The sequence below is a fragment of the Apostichopus japonicus genome, chromosome 15, assembly GCF_037975245.1.
Source record: "Apostichopus japonicus isolate 1M-3 chromosome 15, ASM3797524v1, whole genome shotgun sequence".
NCBI lineage: Eukaryota > Metazoa > Echinodermata > Holothuroidea > Aspidochirotida > Stichopodidae > Apostichopus > Apostichopus japonicus.
Window position 1 is genome coordinate 27100958 of NC_092575.1, and position 19234 is coordinate 27120191.

Genomic DNA, 19234 nt, shown 5'->3' on the forward strand with positions numbered 1-19234 from the left:
AACCTTCAAATTGCTTGCGTCCGTTTCTTAGGGGATTCATAATTACGCACACTCACAACTAGGCCTATGCAAAGCATAAAAATACGTTTTGGTAGGCATATTTTTCTTCCTTCTTTGCAGAACAACACACCTTTTCAAAAGAATCAATACAATTTTCTAGTCCTTTGTACAGATGGTTGAATTTGTTTGAAAAGAAAAAGGTCATAACAATCAACCGCAATGTACCGAGTTAACGACACTCCCATTACAGTTGATTTCCACACTTTAAATAGTCAATGAAGCGTTTCCAAATTTCGTGTGATTTAATTGGCTACTAGTCAAAGTAAATATGCTTTCACACCACAGTAATTTCTTCATCGCAAACGTGCATAAATTTTCGCGGTCCCTTTGACCACGTGCTTCACACTTTTTGTGAATGAAAACTATATACTTCGTTAAAAGTAACGCTTAGCTCTTCAGTTTTTAATCGACAGTGAGTAAAAAGTTATTTAGGCTACATAATGTAATGAGAAAGGGGTCGGAAATAGCTAGGGTTTGGCCGACTTGCCTATATCGGGGGGAAAGGAACAAAATTCAACTTTGAATAAAACTTAAGAATACATTTGCATTTGGTGACTGTTAATGATTAACTTACGACGGGGATCGTAAACGTGAGGAACAAGTATTTTACCTTTTAGAGGCGTCTTCTTGTGTCGTCAAGATCTTTACGGAATATTTTCTACATCATATAAGGGCGCCTCAATAAAATCAGTTAAAAGTGCGATACTTTTATTCTTGCATTTTCCCTCTTGACACTCGTTTTACTTCAATGAGGTTTCCGATATTCATAGTTTATTCGTGGCCCACAATATTTTCATAAACGCGATGTAAGGGAGTTGTATACCCCGTACAGAAGTGTGCACTGCATGATGCCTAGGCAAGCATATATTGTAATTAGTCTAAGGCAAAATATCCCGCTTCAGAATTTGACAGTAATTTTATTGTATACGATTAACAGCTTTCATCATTTGACTATATCAGTGCACTTGATATAGACTTATCACTATCGGCCTCCATTGCGCACAAGCCAATATGTTGTCAGGGATCACTATAAATAAGTATTGTGCGTTCCTGTAGAGGTATTGTTAAGTGAATGTTTTCATAGGCAAACATTTTTAAGACGTTGCGTCCCGCTGACTCAACTCTTAAAATCCTGGTAACAATGTTGCCCCTTTAACACCTTCCCCTACTTTGACCATAACTTAAATGATTTAAATACACCACCCAATTATTCTTCAGAGTGTAATATAGTTTGATTACTGATTTTCTTTAAACAATTTTATCAAAATAGAAACTTTGACGTACAATATTAAGAAACTTAAATGATTTTGTGGGTTATAAAGTCTAAGAAGTTTCTAAAACTGTTGTAGTAAACCACAATTTGTTAAAGTTTCATTATCATACCAATGACTATGATAAAAGAATCAAGGAGAAAACTTTGAGGACTAAGAGGTCAAGGGTTAGTAGGCGTAATTTTTTATTTTTATTATTTTACTGAATACCAGTCATAACATTTCGTTGTCTTTTAAATTATCTCAAAGGGCTCTCTGTTTGAAATTTATGCCATCACTGCACGCTTCGTTGAACGGCCAGCGACCCAGCACACACGTATCGACTTACGTCTGAAACAAGATTATATCTGAGACCTTTTGAAGAATATTAGCTGTTCCTCACAGCACCTGGCGTACACAAACGTCTGTCATTGTAAGTAAATTAAACATTTATAATTGTTTTATTAACAGCATCCGGTGTCGGAAAGTATAGCTAAATTGTACAAAATGCCTGTACGGGACATTTTGAATAAAAAAAATGAACTTTTGACCATCATATATGAATTGATAATTTTCTTGGAATTTAAACTATTTTCTCACAAATTCGTCTCCTTTTTTCGCAATCCAGCATGATGTAATTGGAAATGTGCCGTTGAGTTCATGGTTAATCGTATAGACAGGTTATAGCGGGGATCAATTATAGAATAAGTCCAGGGAATCTTCCCCGACGACCAAAATCATCATTTCACATGGTTGCTCATTGAACATCACATCATTCCAAAAACGTTTCTTTCCCTTACTATGATCTCTGTATTTATTGCAATATTCTTCGATAAGAATTTATTTATAAAGTCTTATGTTTTCTAGAGATTTTCCTAATTTATCCGCAGATCAGGACTCCTGCTGCTTCAAGATAATTCTAGCCGAACTAAATAAGCACATATCGAAATGGCCATCAAAAAAACCTCGTAAGATTTACTACGTTTTTCTATCATTATAAAAGATCCAAATGTGTTTTACTAGGCATTCATACATGACAGTATAAGAAATTAAGTATTGATTATGTGTTTACATTACACGCTCCTATATAAAAGCAATGTTGTATACTGGAAATGTTTCATAAACCGGGCTGCTCGTTCCCAGATAACTCCTGAAATAGGGAAAACGGTTCAGCGTCGAAGGAGAGGGTAGGTAGAAACTCCTAGTAGAATATCTCAAATCGCCAATAAAATGGATCCTCTATGCATTCTGTGCCACAAATTGCATTATTTTGAGTTATTTTCAACGATATAGGACCTTTCGATTGATTAGTTTAATGAAATTTCTTAAATTGCACTTCACCTAAATGTCTCAACAAAAATAAAAAATAAATGATAAAGAACGATACTTGTCAATACTGGGCACTTATAATCTATGAAACTAGGCGCTTCCTAACGTTTATGTTAAAAAAACAGGAGCAACGTGTCCCCCTCGGATTTCTCGCATCGGTCAATCGCGCCAGGATATAACACAAATAGTTTATTTCAAAGCTTAGACATAAAGGATGACTTGAGGTACAATTAAAGTTGATGTGTTGTAGATCATTAAAATAACCTATTTCGGTTTAAAGAAATGATCCAAGTGAGGTTCATCCCTTTGAAGTGACTGGACCATATTCAGCCTTACACAAAGAACGGTGGGTCAGTTTCTCAGATGTAACACAAAAGTCATTGTGAAGACTGTTATAGCCTCAAATGTCATGTTGAGATGCATTGGAAATAATTCACTTGCACACAAGGGCGTAGGAACCGGGGGGCTGGGGACGCCAGCCCCCCCCCAGTGAAAAATATGGAGGGGCGGAAGTATCATTCCGCCCCCCCCCCCCCCGCTTCGCAAGTCAGAAAACCCCTTTTTCATTTCCAATTGAGAAAAAAATCTCATTTGGATCACCAAATTGCATCTAAGGCCAGGTGAAAATGCAAAATTATATACAAAATGGAGTGGGTGGGTTGAAGTGTGGTATATTGCACCAAATTGCATCTGAGGCCACCTGGAAATGCAAAAAAAATATCCAAAGGGGGAGGGGAACACCTCCTCCCCTTAGACCCCTCCCCCAGGCCGGCCATCAGTCTTCAGCCCCCTCACTCAAAAGTACCTTCCTACGCCACTGCTTGCACATGTTGTTTAGTACCATCAAAGGGAGCTTTTTTGCTTTTATGGAGATAACAAAATATTTTTTGGTGGAGATAGTAGAAGTTTTAAACAATGAATTAACATTAAGATTAAGGATTGCACTGAGGCGCCGACGTCATGGATCTCTGAATCCTTAAGTGAGCATTTCAGAGTTTAGCATATTTGAATGTTATTATCTTGGAAAATTATTTACCAATAGAGGTCGCCCCTTGAAAACTTTAGACCAAGTTAGCTTCTTTAAATAGCGCCATCATTCATCATTAGAGGAACCTTTTGACAAAGTTAGATTTCTTGAATAGCTCCACCACTTAAAATTTGTGGGCTTCTAACTATCTCTCCTTTTTGGCGCTAAATGCAAATGATTTAGAATGTACTTGCAAACATGTACATATGGTCAACACATAGGATCGGACAAATTGTATCAGTGCATACATATGATAACGATGAATACTGTATATGAATAAACACTTTACAAGCAAATTAAATATAGACTATACAATTTCATCGATTTGACAAACTAGTGCCAATTAAGGGTTGTAGTCAGTCGGTGATGTTATTTGTGAGAGAAATTTGTGAAAAGAATATTTTCATATCCGTACACACAGCAATAAATCTGAAATGTCTTTCTACATTCTGAATTTTATTTCGACTTTAATAAGATACTTTAATGAGTTTTTATTTTATTCGGTCGATTTTCCAATTTCTAGCACTCCGCTTAACATTACTCCGCTTAACATTCTTCACGTTAATGCGCGATGGGGTTCTATGAGCGATGGGAAACTATTTTAGGTCATGGACCTATATGGCCATTATCCTAATTATTAGGCCTTTGAACGTCTCATTTCTTATTTCTTAGAGATTATAATTTACCATTTGCCTATGTGGTACATGACTTTGTAATTGCATGCATAAATCAATACTGCGGCATTTTTTTAAACAATTCAGTACCGTTTGTAAGATCGACCTAGGCTGTACCTACTTCGCAGTCTGAGAGCTGTTCATCAACATTCCTTCGATACAAAATCACTCTAGATTCTTCGTTACCACGGAGACAAGCTTCCAACCCTGACCTAACTTTTCACTTTTTGCCTTCCACACACAGAGTGCATACAATGATTGCAACAATACCAAGATTCACAGTACAATTTGTTAGTTACAAAGTGTGGTCCGTGGACGTGCTAGATACAGGCCGATTGGCAGTCGCTGGATATAGCATCAAGAAAAAGAACACCTTTATCGATCTGTTTATGTTTCAATTTGATCCTGATTCTCAGGAAAAACCGTTATTATTGACGTCAGAGCCCTATTTTACTGAGGTATTTACCGAGTTTGGTTCAGAATGGCGGTCTGTTTGTTTACTGGATGATCGTCTGTTTTTAACGTGTTGTAAGGATACGATAGCATTGTACGATAGCAGTAATGGCGGTCTGGTCAAGCAAGGGAAGTTTAACGGTGAAGCCTGGTGTATAACAACCAGAGGTGGGTCAGTCTATGTCAGTTTGGTATCCAAAGAGGTGATTGTCTTAGATTCGAGAGAATTGAGAATAATGAAGACAATCACCTTAAAAGGATTAGGAGAAGACTGGCCCTATGATATTACAGTTAGTAATAATAAACTGTTTGTCTCTACAGCCTATGGTGGTAGAGCTTTAATGTATAATAGTGAGGGAGAAATAGAACAGGAATATACAAACACACAGTACAGATTTGCACTGAGTATAACAGTCAGTGAAGAGAAAGGATTAATATTTATATTATGGGGTTATGCTAGGAGTAAACAAGTTGTTGTTTACTCTCTATCTGGGGGTCATTCGTCCATCTCTGGGGGTCATTCATCCATCTCTAGGGGTCATATATTGGCTTTTTTGAAAGTTCCTGATTGTTCCTGCAGAATCAGGATCAATAATAACATAAACAGATTGTTTTTGGTTACCCGGACAACGGGAGAAGTCTATGAATATCACACAGTAAGTACTAATATAGGAAATATAGGCTTTTGGTAAAAATTAGGAATATTTATCACTTTTATTAAAGCAATCCTTTGATTGAATCTCAACAAATTGGGTTTCATTCTATGCGAACAAGTGACGAAGAGACACTCTTAGATGTTTTGAGATCTACTTTGCAAAATTTAATGAAAAATAAGGGCACATTTTTCTTTGGGATTTGTTGAATCTGGTTAGGTTGTCATGGAAGTGGTTTGTACTGTCAATGTAAATGTAAAATTGGTTTTCCTTTTTTCTCAGTTTTAATTGCTTCAAAAATAAACAAAAATGTTGCTGGTGAATGCAGAATTTTATAAAGAATACAACTTTTACTTGTTTGTTAAGATGAAGATCAAAATGGTGGAAATTTAAGTGCAATTATTTTTTAAATTTAGGCCATTGGATGTTTGTTACCCGTTGCAATAATAGAGCAACATGCAAAATTTGAGAATTATTGTTCCATTATTTTCTGACTAAACAACCTGCCAAATGTTACCAAATTGTTACTAGTGAACGAGGAATTTTATTAAGAACACAATTTTTTTCTTGTTTTTGAAGAGGGAGATAAAAATGGTGGAAAAGTAAGTGCAAAATTTTATGACAAATCTAGGCCATTGGATGCTTGTTGCACTTTGCAATATTAGAAAAACACATTAAATTTGGAAAATATTTTGTCTTATTTTCTGAGCTTACAAGATGCTAATTTTGACAAATTTGGTATGAGTGAATGCTGAATTTTATTAAAAACACAATTATTACTTGTTTGTTAAGAGGGATATCAAATGGTGGAAAGGTAAGTGCAAAATGTTATTATAAATTTAGGCCATTGGATGCTTGTTGCCCTTTGCAATATTAGAGCAACACATTTTTTTCTGAGCTTCTAAGCTGCTAATTTTACAAATTAGGTATTAGTGAATGTGTAACATTAATAAGAGCACAACTATTACAACTATTATGTCAAAATGGTTGACAAAAATAAGTGCAAAATTTTATGACAGATGTTGGCCATTGGATACTAGTCAATTTGTTACAGTAACTATTATAGACATCACATTGTAGAAGTGACGATACACAATATCCTGCTAAATTGTCTAAAAATGCAGTAACAAGATCCCCATTCATTAGTTGTCACCAAGCACACTGTGTAATGGATGTAATTGCTATGTACATGGATTTAACATAATCAATGCTACCCATGCATGAGAAAGCATTACCACATGTCAACCAGTGTAAGAACACTGGTCTTCCTAGCTGTTACAGGCCTATTTGTACATGTCATCAGGCCACACCTTTAATACTAGTAAATTATGTCTGACAGGCTTAAGTAAATAAGGAACCTTGGTTAAAATAGCATTATAATAAGTTGATAACTGCACGTAGCTTCAAAAATTAAATGTTTCACATGCATTCTAAGTCATGAAGCTGTGTAGCTCCATAGTGCTGTAGCTGCGCATACAATTTAGTGTATACACCAATCTTAAAAAGTCTGTGCATATGGACTTGATTATTCAGGCATTAGTCTGCAGCACATGTAGTTTAGCTGTGCAACTTACAAGCATTTAACCATACTTTCCAGCCTATAATGCGTCTAAGTTAGTTACAATGCAGTAAATCTCTATTGCAAGATTGTAAGATTAAATAAATGAATCTTCTGTAAGTGAAACACTGTAAAGTACAAACCTACATCAATGATTGACATAATAAACTGATGTGAAACAACACAGTTAAGAATTAAGGAAAACGTGAGAGGGGACTAGGGATATGGTTATTTGTGTGCGTTTTGGTGTAACTGATTACCTACATTGCACATAATAGAAGACACATTAACTAGTTCCCACAAAAACACAGGTCACAATGTAGTGTTTATTGGTATAATTTGGAGAATAATGTTTAGCTCATTAACTGTAATTTTAAGTTGGTGGCGCCATGAATAAATCTACAACAATCTGCCTGATACAGCGTCATGTATAGAAGCATGTAGCTGTATAGTCTTAAAAATCAATCCAACCAATTGTTAGCTTTTAATTCTTTTAATTTATTCTGAAATAAATACATTTAAGATTGTAGTTAGAGGAATTCATGTAGAAAACAGTCACATAATCCACACCTCCATCATATTTAAAGATATCCCTCACTTGGAATGTGTTACTGTCTCAATGCGTCAAACTTGTACATCTGCTTTGTTTTATAGTCACCAGTATATTTATATGATGATTTTTTTGTTGTCTTTTTGTTACAGAGTGACATCTTTACATTTGATAACTTCCTGACCCGCTCAGAGTCATTGATTGAGAAAGATGACTGTCAGAAGCTGCTTGACTACTTTGAAATTCCAGCTAAGAAATCAAATGATATTATTGAGAGTGATAAACCCTTTTCTTCTCTTGTCCACCATCTCAGAGAGGCAGGGAAGGTCTTTGTTAATGACATCAGCCATTTAATGACAGCATGCTCTGACAAAGGACTGAGTAAATTGGTGGCAGTATTGACTGTCTACCAACAAGCAAAAGGTAAGTTCATATCAGAAAGTTTACACAAGTTGAATATGTTGTGAATCGCAAAACATTCAAACTCATTGCCCACACAAAGAATAAAATGATTTGAGCTAATATTGTATCGTTGAAAAGCACTATTTGGGGGCCTGGAGGGGGCATCTTAAGAGGACAATCCACGCAAAATGACAATGGAAAACCATCCACTTTGTAATTATCTATTCCACAAACTGACAACACATACGAACCTAGATGAACATGCAGCATACAAAAGGAAACAATGAGCAGTAATAGAGCAGCATTTAACAAGATATAATGAAACATGAATAATACAATATGCCTTATTGCAATATAACCCAGCTAACTATTGTCCACAAACACTCTCTTTTTAAATAGTTAAGGAATTTAGCAACCAATCTTCAGGTGAAAGATAACCCCAAAACACCATATTGCATGAGAACCCCACCATTGTAACACATGACATTCCTTTGAACTTATTTGACTGTCCACAACAATTATGATATATATACATTGACTAATTGAAAAACATGATAAAATAATAACAAATAACGCAGCAGATCAGAACCGTTTCAATCACATCCTAACAGTCACAAGTGGAGAATACAAGAACCTATACCCAACTTTATCATACACCTTTAATGGGAATGTCAAGTTATGATGAATACCAATATGAATACTAAATTAATGAACAACTATGCCTTCACTTTAATCATTAATTAGTCATCACCAAAATTATCTTGAATACAAGTCAGTTACACCTTCCCTTTACTTGCATAAGTACACATGAAATTCTTGATGCACTCATTTGTATCTGTACTGCATATTTTAAAGGTAATGCTTAAATGATAAGAACCAAAAAGCAACCCCATTAATTACAATTAACGTCTGTAAATTATGGGTTAAACTCAAACGTTTGTTTTGTGATATGTTCAGACAAGACTGGTCAAATGGTGGAATTTCCTTTCCATTCCTTTTGAAATTTCGTAATTTATTATCCTTGATATATATTTGAGGATCATTGAAAGGGCTTGATTCAGTTCAATTCCTCAGAAGCAGCGCCAACATCAACACCAAGGAAAGTGAAAGATTTGCATTGTCACCTCAAATAACATGCTATAGTTGGACAAAATATGAGATCACTAAATTCGGTGCAAGTTCCTAGAAGATTTTACCGCATAAATTATTAAGATACATTGCACTGTATTCATTTAAATCTCTAAATCTCTTGGGTGGAAGACAATGTTTGACCATGTTTGCATCTTATATGTTTGTTCCAGATTCAAAGTTTCCCCAGAGAGTACTAAAGAATCAACTAAAGGAATCTGAAGACAAAAGGCAGGAACTCTCTGACAAACTAACTGAATCAGAAAATGAAAAACAACAGCTCACTGGAAGACTAAAGACAACAGAGGAGGAAAGACAACAATTGAAAGATACATTGAAGGCAACAGATGAAAACAGACAACATCTAACTAGAAGACTAAAGACAGCAGAGGAAGAAAGACAACACTTCAGAGATAGATTGAATACAACTGAGAACAAACTGAAGACAGTGAAGGATGGGAAGGATGAATTACTTCAGCAGCAGAAAGAGGTTAGATTTCACATAGCTTGTGGTTATAGATAAGTGATGACCAAGTAACCTGACTTGGTCATGGGAAATTTAGTCACTTCGAACAAGAATACCTTTCTGCTTGATCTTGTAGTGTAAAGTGGATTTATAAGTTACCATTTGCAAACACAACTTGTATTTTCAGAAATAAGGGAATGGTTATTTTAGCCAACAGTAGAGGTAAAATGATGAACATATTATGAGCTATTTGTCAGAAGAATAGTATGTGTAGTGACATTGACATGACTTTCACTAACCCTACTGTAACTCTAGCAGCATAGCACTCTCACTCAATCTTAAGTGACTGCATACTCCAGCGACCAAGCTGAATAAGAAGCCCTGGAACTCTTGTGCAAGTTCCTGGTACAACACTGTTGTGTAAGAACAGTATCATTGACTACCAGAGACTACATCAAGTAAGTGTTATAATCACAGCTCTGTTCTACAGTGCTAACCTCAATTGAAGATTGTGACACAACCTCAATCTTCAACATGGTGGCAGCGGTTAAAAAAATTCTTCAAAGCCAATTGGATTTCCAGTACCAGTCCACCTTTACATTTAATCGAAATTCTAAGCAAGTGAAACCAGTGTGCACTTCTGTCAGCGAGTGTGAGCATAGAGAATATCTGTTTTACCAATCTATCAGGACTTTGGAGTTTGTTTTGGATCTGTACTTTTTTTGCAAAAAAGAATTTAAACATGACTATCAAAATGACCCCCATTATGGACTGGCACGCGCCAAACCTTGCAGAAGCATTCCGAATGTTCCGTCAAAGGACTCTTTTGTATTTCAAAGTGAAACATACTCCCAAAGAGGATCAAGTGCCAACGATTTTGCTATCTGTAGGTGAAGAAGGCCTGCGGCGATACAATTGTTGGAAGCTTAGCAGCACAGAACAGGCTGACGTCGACACAATCTTGAACGAATTTGAGGAGCAATTAGAACCACAAGAAAACTTCAGAGTATGTCGCCTCAAATTATCAGAGACCATGCAGCGCCCAGATGAAAAACTGGATGATTTGTTAATAGATGCCGTCAAATTGCTGCAAAATGTGAGCTCACCAACAAAGAACTGGAAGAACGCTTACTAGAACAAATTATAGCCAGCACACCTGTTCAAGATTATCAAAAGGAACTTCTAACAACAACAAAAAGATCACACACTAAATGAAGCTCTGCAGCTTGGAAGAACGTACGAGGCATCCTAAGCTCACATGCAGGCACTGAATGCTCTGTGTCATGATACAGCCACAGTTGGAATTGCTGCAATGAGAGAAAATACAAAGGGAACATGCAAAAATTGTGGAGGCCAACACCAGTTTGGGAAACAACATTGTCCAGCTTCGAATGTAGTGTGCCACTCATGTAAGAAACTAGGACATTATGCAAGGGTCTGTTTAACCACAAAGTTCAAACAAATAAAAGACAGGAACCAGACAAAACAGTCCAGTTACCTCGGTGACAACGTTAGGAGACAAGTTCATAATCTTGAGGAATCACCAGAATCATCAAGATGAACATTTTTTTCACAGCTCAGTTTTGATGTTATTGATGCTGACCAGCGCAAGGAAGCTATTGCCCGTCTACAGATCAAGTTGAGTAACAGACCAGGCATCCACAACTTAAAGGCAAAAGTAGATACTGGAGCACAAGCAAACACGCTTCCACTTCGGACATTTAGAAACATATTTCCGGAACAACTAAATGAACATGGTGTTCCACAGTCCCTATCAGACTCTGGTACAGTGCTGTCAGCATACAATGGAACTGAGATCAAGCAGTATGGGACTGTTGTGATCCCATGCAAGTACAACGACACACCATGGAACGATACACAATTTTATGTTGTACAATCAGATGGCCCTGTGATATTGGGAATTCAAACATCTGTCCAGCTGGGTCTTGTATCTCTGCACTGTATCGTGAACAACCAATCACCCATCAATGACGTCGAAACGTTAGTGCTGTTATTTCCACAGCAATTTGACAGGATTGGTGAACTCCATAATACACATCATTTAGTAGTAGACCCAAATTTTCCAAGTCATGTTGATGCTCCTAGGAAAACACCAATTGCCCTGAAAGGAAATATCAAATCAGAACTAGATAAGATGGAAGAACAAGGTGTCATAAAAAAAAAATCACCGAACCTACAGAGTGGGTGAGTTCCATTATATATGTCACCAAGAAAGATGGGAGTCTTCGAATATGTCTTGATCCACGCAGGCTGAATAAGGCTCTCATAAGACCACATTATAGGCAGCAAACAGTAGAAGAATTGAACCACAAGTTTCACAACATGAAGTTTTTTCGAAACTAGATGCAAAATGTGGCTACTGGTCAGTGAAATTGGATCAAGAGAGTCAGAAATTGACCACTTTTCAAACACCATTTGGAAGATATACCTTCTGTCGACTACCCTTTGGACTAATTGTTAGTCAAGACATTTTCCAGTTGGAGATGGATCGGATTCTAGAAGGCTGTGAAGGGGCAGTCCGTATAGCAGATTTCATTGTTATTTTTGGTCGAACATCAGAGGAACATGATCGGAATCTTATGAACTTGATGAACACAGCTGCACAACAAGGCCTCACACTCAATTCAATCAAGTGCGCTATCAAGCAGACAAGTGTTGATTTCTTTGGAAACCGGTACTCCAGAGAGGGCATGAAACCAGATCCCAAGAAGGTTGCTGACCTGAGAACAATGCAAACTCCACGGAACAAGTTGGAATTACAGCATTTCCTGGGTCTCATGACCTACTTGTCACATTTCATACATGATTTCAGCTCCAAGGCAGCTGTTTTACGTGATCTTTTGCGCAAAGATGCAGAATTTATTTGGGAGCCACACCATCAAGTAGCACTGGAAAAGCTCAAGCAAGAAATTTCTGAGTCATCACTTCTCCAGTACTTTGATACATCATCACCAGTGTACGTTCAATGTGATGCAAGTCTACAAGGACTAGGAGCAGCTCTTCTTCAACATGACCAGGAAGAAAAACTACAACCAATCGCATTTGCAAGCAAGGCTTTGTCGTCTACAGAACAACGTTATTCCTGCATCGAACGAGAGCTGTTAGCAATCGTCTTTGGTGTAGAACGCTTCCACACATACTTGTATGGCAGAAGCTTCACAGTAATAACAGATCACAAGCCACTATTGATGATAATGGACAAACCACTGACTGCAGCACCTCCCAGATTGCAGAGGATGCTAATACGCTTACAAGGCTACAACTTCAGTATCAAGCACCGCCCGGGACAAGACAACCTTTTGGCAGACAGCCTCCCACGTCTGCCAAGTATTTGTAACAAGCAGGCCATCGACCTAGACTTAAGGGTTGATTTTATCCAGTTTTCATCAAAGAAGCAAGATGAGCTGAAACAACAGACAAAGCAAGACACAGTGTTAAGTGCCCTGGTGGAAGTAATCATCACAGGGTGGCCAGACTCAATCAAGGAGGTACAACCTGACTTACGACAATTTTGGAGCTACAGAGATGAACTCACAGTCTGTGATGGAGTAATTCTCAAAGGGTTTCAAGTTGTCATACCCAAGCAGATGCAAGCAGGTATCTTGCAAAAGCTGCACACAAGCCATTTGGGACAACAGAAAACCAAGTTATTGGCCAGAGAGTGTGTCTATTGGAACAACATTAACAAAGATATTGAAAGAATGGTCCGGTCATGCCCAGCATGCCAACAACAGCAACCAGCTCAACCAGCGGAACCACTTCTACCGCACGAGATTCCTACAAAACCATGGAGCACAGTTGCCACTGATCTGTTCGAATTGAAAGGCAAGCAATGGCTGATCGTGGTAGACTACTATAGCAAGTATCCAATCCTACAACAACTTTCAGATCAGGTCTCAAGCAACACTGTCATTTTAGCCTTGAAGAAAATTTTTGCTGAACAAGGAATTCCATCTAAGGTTGTGAGTGATAATGGTCCCCAGTATTCCAGTTACCAGTTCATGATGTTCGCAGAATCATGGGGTTTTACTTATGTGACAACATCCCCTAGGAGACCTCAAGGCAATGGGTTTGTAGAGAGACAAATCAGAACAATAAAAAGTATCATGAAAAAGGCATCAGACATCCAGCTAGCTTTGCTTCATTGGAGAACCACACCTATATCTGAAAGCTTACCCAGCCCTGCAGAAATCTTGATGTGCCGCCAGCTGAGAAATACACTTCCCAGCAAGTCACCCAATACCAACGTAGCTGCAGACCATATATACAACCAGCTACAGCAGAGACAGAATGTTCAGAAGTACTATTTTGACCAACATGCCAGAAAATCAGAACTCCCTACACTATCCAATGGGCAGAAGTCCAGAATTTTGGATCCAGGCACAAGATTGTGGAAGCCTGCTACAGTTGTTGCCAGAGCTGGAGGTGAACGATCCTACGTCCTCCAGAGCCCAGAGGGGAGATTGCTTAGACGTAATCGGCAGCATATCAGACCTGACCTTAGCGAGGCAGAGCAAGTCACAGAAAACAGAAATCCCTAGCAAGGCAGATAATACCGACACAGATACACTGACTACAACTGGTGTAGATGTACCACCATCTATTCCCAACATCTCACCTCAACAAGAGAGCAGTCCTCATCAGCCTCCAGCCATGCGACCAAAGCGTAACATTCGAAGGCCAAGGAGGCTTGAAGATTATGTGATGTAGTGGCGTATTTCATATGTACATAGGATTTTACCTTTTCGTTTTGTTATGTGAGGAAAAGACAAAGGAAACGAGAAAACTTTTGTTTTATAAGAAAAAGAAGAAAGGACAAGCAACAGTAAAGTCAGCAAAACAGAAAAAAAAATATTGTTTTTTGTTTAATTCCCAAGACAATTCGTTAGTGAAACATAAAAGTTGATTTAACATTTTCTTTGAACCTGTGCGAATTAGCTGATGTGGAAAGCTCTCTCGGAATCCTTATAGAAGTATTTTAACATTTGTAAATATGTGTATAGCACGATTGGCAGAATCAATCACCGCTGATTGACTTGGAAAGTTTCGCAAAGTTTTGTTCGATCGTTCGTTTTGTTTTGTGTGGAAAAGGGAGATGTAGTGACATTGACATGACTTTCACTAACCCTACTGTCACTCTAGCAGCATAGCACTCTCACTCAATCTTAAGTGACTGCATGCTCCAACGACCAAGCTGAATAAGAAGCCCTGGAACTCTGTGTGCAAGTTCCTGGTACAACACTGTTGTGTAAGAACAGTATCATTGACTACCAGAGACTACATCAAGTAAGTGTTTTAATCACAGCTCTGTTCTACAGTACTAACCTCAATTGAAGATTGTGACACAACCTCAATCTTCAACAGTATGCAAGCATGATATTTAGTTCATATGATGTACAGTTACTTTTACTGTATTAATATATAGGTCAAAGTTCATATGTGGTTCAGAGAGGCCAATCAGAACATGCACAGGCAAAAGTCTTTAATCCCTTTAACTCAAGGACAGAACTTTCAGAGAGTATTCATTTCATGGTGGAATATGCTCTTTTAATGTAGAAGTTTGCTACACAGCTGAAGTTATACTGCATTGTTCTATTTTTTAGTTACATGTGACAGTTTACATTAACTAGCAAAACTAAACAGAGGAATTTTTTCATGTGCAATGGCACAATTTGTTGTACATTAAAGCGTGTTATGGGACTTATTGAAAATTGAAACAATATAAAATTAAGTAGACTAAATGATATCAGTGAACTTTCGTCCTGATAGGCCTACATTCCTTCTTCTAGAACAGTATTCCACCATTCCTAAAGGTGCATGTGAAGGTTAGATTACAGTTCTCTCCACTCATTTATTGCAAACATGTGATTTCTCTGAGCCAGGTAGTAATTTCGCAATAGTCACACCCTCAAGTAGGTGGTCAAAAGCTTATCAGTTCAGCCTGCCTGAAAATAAATCTGAAGAATTTTGTCAACTTGAATAATGTTCTCCCTTCAGAGACAGGCTACTTCATAAATGTTTGATTCCTTGCCGATGGCAGAAGAAACCTATGCGATGGTGATGGTGTGCATGCGTGTATGTGCGTGTCTGTGTGTGAATACACTTGTCTACAAGTATTCTGACTGAGGACTTGAACAAAAAAATTCCAGGTCCTCGGTTGTGATTTCTAAAATATCACCATGTCCTCAAAAGAATTTCTATTGATATGGGGTATTGTTAAGGTTAGAGTACATGGATTGAACAATGGGGTCCTATGTCTCAATGTAAAACACACCTGGGTGTGGGTTTGTCCATGTGACACCTTGGCTTGTAAACACAATATCTCAAGAACCAAACATTGCCTGAAATTGAAATTTGGTTTGTAGGTAAGTAGATGATTCATATTGTCTTTCATGGAGGTCAAAGGTAATTTGAGGTCAAGGTATGAAAACCTTGTACACACAATATCTCAAGAATTCAAAGCTGCTTGAACTTCAAACTTAGTATGTGGTAGCCATTAGTGATCAGATGTTTTCTAACCTTTTTGATGGAGGTCAAAAGTCACCAGAGATCAAAGGCTAACAACCTTGTAAATACGATTCCCCAGATGTAATAGGTACTTGAACTTGGTTTATTGGCGGCCCTTGGTGAGCAGATGACCTCTATTGTTTTTCATGGATGTCAATTGTCATTTGAGGTCAAGGTCTGATAACCAAGTAAACCCGATATCTCGGCAAGAAGTGAAAGTTGCTTGAACTTTATACTTAGTTTGCAGATAGACCTAAGATGTTCTCTATCCTTTTTCATGGAGGTCAAAGGTCATATTAGGTCTGAAAACTTTGTAAACATACTATCTCAAGAAGTACAACTTGCTTGAACTTTAAACTAGCTATGTTGGTAGCCCTTGGTGAGCAGATGATCCTTATTGTTGGTTCCCATGAATATCGTTACCTTTGCAATCACGATGGCTATGTGTGTATGTACAAGTGTGTGTGCATTTGTGACGCCCAGCTTGTAAACACGATATCTCAAGAGGGAAAACTTGGACCAAGTTCTAGAAGCTTATTGTTTTCTGTGGAGGTCAAAGGTCATTTGAAGTCACCAGGGGTCAAAATGTGGATTGTAAACACGATATCTCAAGTAAGGAAACTTTGGCAGACCTCATATTTAGTGTGTAGAGGTACAAAATTGAGTAAAAGAAGCATATTGTTTTCTGTTGAGGTCAAAGGTCATTTAGGGTCACTAGGGGTCATATTGTCAAAACCTTGTAAACACGATATCTCAAAAAAGGATACTTGGGTAGACCTCATGTTTTGGTCTATAGATGTATAACATTGCGTACAGGGAGCCTATTGCTTTTGGTGGTAGTCAAAGGTCATTTGGGGTTAAAATATGGAAACAATGTGAACACAATATCTAAAGATAGGAAGGTTGGGCAGACTTTATATTGAATATGTAGAAGTACCACGTTGAGTACAGGAAGTCTCTTGTTTACTGTGGAGGTCAAAGGTAATTTAGGGTTACCAGGTTCAACTGTGAAAACTAAACACAATAGCTCAAAAAAGGAAGCTTGGGCAGACCTCACATTTGTAGTGTAGAAGTACCACATTAAGTACAGGCAGCCTTTCGTTTTTGGTGAAGGTCAAAGGTCATTTGGCGTTCCCAGGGGTCAAATTGTGAAAACCTTGTAAACACTCTATTTCAAGAAGGGAAGCTTGTGCAGACCTAACTTTAATGTGTAGCCGTACCACATTGAGTACAGAAAGCCTATTGTTCATGTTGGAGGTCATTTGGGGTCACCAGGGTCAAATTGTGAAAACATAAACCTGATATCTCAAGCAGGGAAGCATGGGCAGACCTCATATTTAGTATTTATGGGTACCCCATTGAGTAAATTAATCCTATTGTGTTAGGTGGAGGTCAATGGTCTTTTGGAGTCACCAGAGGTCAGATTTTGAAAACCTTGTAAATGCGATATATCAAGAAGGGAAGATCGAACCAATTCATATTTAGTGTTTAAATGTACAACATGGAGTGCAGGAAGCCTTATGTTTTTGGTGTAGGTCATAATCGGATCTCAAAGGTACCTTCCGATCAAAATGGTTCATTGTTGACCCCGGTGCGACCTTCGTGTGCGAAGTTATCAGAGGTCAATGTTTTTGTTTTCTTATAAGTACAGTTAGGATGGTCGCACAGACTTGTGATGTTGCTTATTGGAATCAGCGTGTCAAACTATATCTGATCGCGAGGTCAAAGGGTCAAATCTTTAAAACTATGCTCATTTTAGGAGATACGGGGCAAAACAAAACAAATAAAAGTTTGTCAATATGTTAATATATGATAGAGCTCTTTGTGTTATATATAGGAAACCAACTCCCGCTTCAATCGGACACCCAGTTCTCAAGTTATGAGGGGCCAAAGGTTGGTTTGATACATTTCTAGCAATAACATTATGTGTGTACGTTTTAGGCCAAACAAATTTTAGGACAGAGTGCACCTCATCAAGAGGAACATTTTTGTTAAAACTATTAGCTCATTTATGGTCATTCAAGGTTCATTATGTGCAGAAAACTGCCAGCTTATGCTAATTTTTGCAACAACTTCTAGTCACAAAGTCTGACATAGCTGGTATATTAGGACAAGTTGTAAATGTAATAGGCGCACTTTTCAAAATAACTGTGATGTGATCCAAAGTCAACAAAGGTCATTTATGGGTCAAATGTGTTTTTTTTCTCAATAACTTGTGAAAATACCACTGACAGGATCCGACATGGTTGAGATTTGGGACTAGTTTTGAATGGGGTAAGGGAATGTTTCCAAACATGATATATTGAGACAAGTTGTGAATGAAGTAGGGGCACGTTTTCTTAAGTAACAGTGATGTGATCCAAGGTTCAAAATGTGTTTTTAGCAATAACTTGTGAAACTACCACTGACAGGGTCCGACATGGTTGATATTTGTAGTTGTAAATGGGGTAAGGGATCGTTTCAAAACATAACAGTCGTGTGATCCAAGGTCAACAAAGGTCAATTAGGGGTCAAAAACAAGTATATTTGCCATAACTTGAGAACCAAATGTCCATCAAGGTTGGGAGTTACGCTATTGTAATACAATAGTCTAACTGTGTTCGGGTGTTCAGTTTGACCTCCAGTGAACTGTATTAGCTTCTTTCAAGTTGATTCTTTGAAGTTTCGTGGGCATATTCCAATCTAACTTGTCCATAAGTGGACTCCTCGGCAACCTTAATGTGCGAAGTTATTAGAGATTTGGTTTGGTTTTGTAATACTTGGTGTGTGGATTCATAAAATTGAGCACAAGAACCCTATTGTTTTTGATGGATATTTTTGATGGAGGTGTGTATAACCATGTACACTATACTGACCTGTGTTAGCATGCCATAGTGTTATCGTAACAGCTAGTTCTGGTTATACTAACAAGCAGAAGTCTAGTGCAGTGAAGTCATCGAAACCTCAATGCATTTTGCATTCTAGTTTATGTAGGTCAAGGTAGTTGGAGGTCAACAGATTTAAAAGTATGAGAAATTTGAAAATGCGATCACTTCAGAAGTTGCGACTATAAACTGGTATGTACATACATGTAGCCATTTGCTATTCACATGTCTACCTGTAGTTTTCCTTGAGGTTAAAGGTCAATTACATGTTACAGTCAGAATGAGTCTGATT

General features: G+C 37.8%; 1 protein-coding gene across 1 annotated transcript in view; it reads left to right on the plus strand.

Annotated features, from left to right (window-relative positions):
* The first annotated feature begins 4579 nt into the window (after nucleotides 1-4579).
* The window catches only part of LOC139981252 (uncharacterized), a 96374-nt gene continuing 81719 nt past the window's right edge, over nucleotides 4580-19234 (plus strand). Inside the window, exons 1-3 of the mRNA XM_071993486.1 lie at nucleotides 4580-5449; nucleotides 7707-7977; nucleotides 9258-9574. Of these exons, the coding sequence (XP_071849587.1) occupies nucleotides 4595-5449; nucleotides 7707-7977; nucleotides 9258-9574 (1443 nt within the window). The 5' untranslated portion in view covers nucleotides 4580-4594. The remainder of the gene's footprint in view (nucleotides 5450-7706; nucleotides 7978-9257; nucleotides 9575-19234) is intronic.